General features: G+C 37.1%; 1 protein-coding gene across 4 annotated transcripts in view; it reads left to right on the top strand.

The window, feature by feature from the left end:
- Positions 1 to 2,884, top strand: part of LOC106875308 (alpha-tubulin N-acetyltransferase 1) — an 18,291-nt gene that overhangs the window by 8,386 nt on the left and 7,021 nt on the right. For 3 of the 4 annotated variants that reach the window (XM_052975397.1, XM_052975399.1, XM_052975398.1), the window contains 3 exons: positions 259 to 338; positions 1,140 to 1,318; positions 2,066 to 2,210. In XM_052975397.1, the coding sequence (XP_052831357.1) occupies positions 259 to 338; positions 1,140 to 1,318; positions 2,066 to 2,210 (404 nt within the window). The remainder of the gene's footprint in view (positions 1 to 258; positions 339 to 1,139; positions 1,319 to 2,065; positions 2,211 to 2,884) is intronic. The other variant, XM_052975400.1, reaches the window with a different exon arrangement.

Here is a 2,884-nt window from a genome sequence, read left to right as displayed (position 1 = left end):
TATATATACATATATATATTCATTCATGGGTAAATATATTTTTATATTTGTATAGTGTATGATATGTATAAAAGTTTATCCTTATTTTGTATCATTAGTCTTTTTTTTTTTGTATAGTAATCTATTTTTGTTATTTCTGCAGCAAAGAAACATCAGTCTGTCTGTCTGTCTGTCTCTCTCTCTCTCTCTCTCTCTCTCTCTCTCTCTCTCTTACACACACACATTCATTCATTCTCTTTCTCGTTCACTTTTATGTAGTATCCAGAGGATAAAGACCTTCTTTCTGTAACCAATTTAAAACCAATTCCTTCTGAAGCAAAGAACTCTCTGAAAGAAAGGTTTGTGTTTGCTTACTCAATTAAAGCTGAATTGAGGCTACACAACAATAACTAGAAAGTATTTTGAACTTAGGAGGGATCTCATGTCCCTTAGGGCTTGTGAGTCTTAAATTGCTGGAGCATAGCTTTAATTCAATGGCAGTGGGTGAAGGAGACTTAAACCTTCTACTCTGAGAAAGCAGTCATTTGACAAAAGCAACAACTAACCTATCATCTCAGATCATATTCCCATGTGACCTGGTATTTGTGAGTCAACAAAGGAGCCAGTATGTGGCTGTTCAACCTGCTAGTTGTTGTTGTTGGCACTCCGTCGCTTACGACGTCGAGGGTTCCAGTTGATCCGATCAACGGAACAGCCTGCTCGTGAAATTAACGTGCAAGTGGCTGAGCACTCCACAGACATGTATACTCTTAACGTAGTTCTCGGGGATATTCAGCGTGACACAGAGTGTGACAAGGCTGACCCTTTGAATTACAGGCACAACAGAAACAGGAAGTAAGAGTGAGAGAAAGTTGTGGTGAAAGAGTACAGCAGGGTTCGCTACCATCCCCTGCCGGAGCCACGTGGGGCTTTTAGGTGCTTTTCGCTCAATAAACACTCACAACGCTCGGTCTGGGAATCGAAACCGCAATCCTATGACCGCGAGTCCGCTGCCCTAACCACTGGGCCATTGCGTCTCCACTTAATATTTATACACAGCTGCTATTTAGATTAAATATTTCATAGCTTTTACACATGAATGTTTGTACACCATGTGTGTGTTCATACATTTTCAGTGTTATCCTTTGGCATCTTTCCAGCCATTACAGTCCTATTGCCGATACAATTAGAACCAGGACTCCACAAACTACAGTGAAGCTCCACCGAACTACTCCTTTACCATTAGGTGACGATCACAACAGACATCTCAGCTCAGCTCATGGGACACTACCTGAAGAGGCTGGCAATAAAATCAACAGAACAAGTGGACCACAAAGAGGTATCATTATCAACATCATCATCATCATCATTATTACTACCATCATCATTATCATCTTCATGCCATTGTGATCACCCCAACACTGCCGTCATGGTTACTATCTTCGTTATTATCACCATCTTCATCATTATCACCATCACCACCACTATCATCATCATCACCATGATATTCCAGTCTTAATTTTATATTTCTTCAGGACAACACTGAAGATTCTTAACCTGTTAAAAATAACAGTCAAGTCTTCTCGAGATCCCATTTTACTATCTTAGAAAACGGAAGGACACACCAGTCAATGTAGTCATTAATTTAATCTCTTTTACTCTTTTACTTGTTTCGGTCATTTGACTGCGGCCATGCTGGAGCACTGCCTTTAGTTGAGCAAATCGACCCCAGGACTTATTCTTTGTAAGCCTAGTACTTATTCTATTGATTCTCTTTTGCCGAACCGCTAAGTTACAGGGACATAAACACACCAGCATCGGTTGTCAAACGATGTTGGGGGGAACAAACACAGACACACAAACATCTACACACTGCTGTTTCTAGCAGGTCAAGCAAACACCTAGTACTCCCCACCTGGTTAGCTTACTGACATGGACAGTGGAGCTGGTGATGGTGATAGTTATACTGATGATGATGATGATGATGGTGATGTTTGCATTTTTTTCTTGGCGATGTCAGTGTTGTTGTTGATGTTGTCTGCATGTGATTGCATTTGAAGTTGAGATGTTGATGTTATCATTGCAGCAAATATAGCTGGAGGCACTGATCATCCCAATTTCAACCCACTGATGGTAACAAAAGTCGACCCACTTAGCTTGTATACCAATAGGTACTCCTATTCAAGACAGCATGCGAAATTACTTCCTTATATGGACTCTTCAAAAATTAGGTATTTGTTATGGTTTGACTTGCTTTCTTGTTGTTTGACAATTGTATGCTTTCGTGTTGCTTTCTGTTCGTTTAGTTATTTTTGCTATCCTTACTAATTTCATCATTCTATTTTATAAATTGTGTTTTGTGAATAACAGCTTCATTGATTACAGGATTGCTGCAGATCAATAACCAGTTCACTGCATTGAGTGGCAAAGCAGAATATATATATTTCAGGTTAAGGCAGGACAAATATCACCATTTGTTTTGGAGTGTTTTTTTTTTGTTTTTGTTGTTGTTATTTTTTTTTTATTCCAGTGAACCAGTTTATTGAGTTTTGTTGCTGATGTTTTACCAAATCACGTCAGCAAGATGTATATATACTTTCTCACATGTAATGTTTATAGAAACGGGCATAGTTAGACCATTAAATATACTAAGAAATAGAAGAGTCAATATCACAACATAAGTAAAGATTATTTTGTTTAATGCTTGAGTATATAGTGTTATTTTAAAGTATACTGAAATATTTAATTACACACTCATTTAAATAGCTCCATTATCTATGATGTCTTTACAAAATGTCTATAATATTAAGTGAAGAATTATCAATCATCTGCAATTCTGATTATATTATGAGACAGTATATATATATATATATATATATATATATATATATATATATATATATAT

The sequence above is a fragment of the Octopus bimaculoides genome, chromosome 21 (assembly GCF_001194135.2).
Source record: "Octopus bimaculoides isolate UCB-OBI-ISO-001 chromosome 21, ASM119413v2, whole genome shotgun sequence".
In the NCBI taxonomy this organism is placed as follows: Eukaryota; Metazoa; Mollusca; class Cephalopoda; order Octopoda; family Octopodidae; genus Octopus; species Octopus bimaculoides.
Note: the sequence above shows the minus strand (reverse complement) of the source record. Positions and strands in the feature narration are given on the sequence as shown.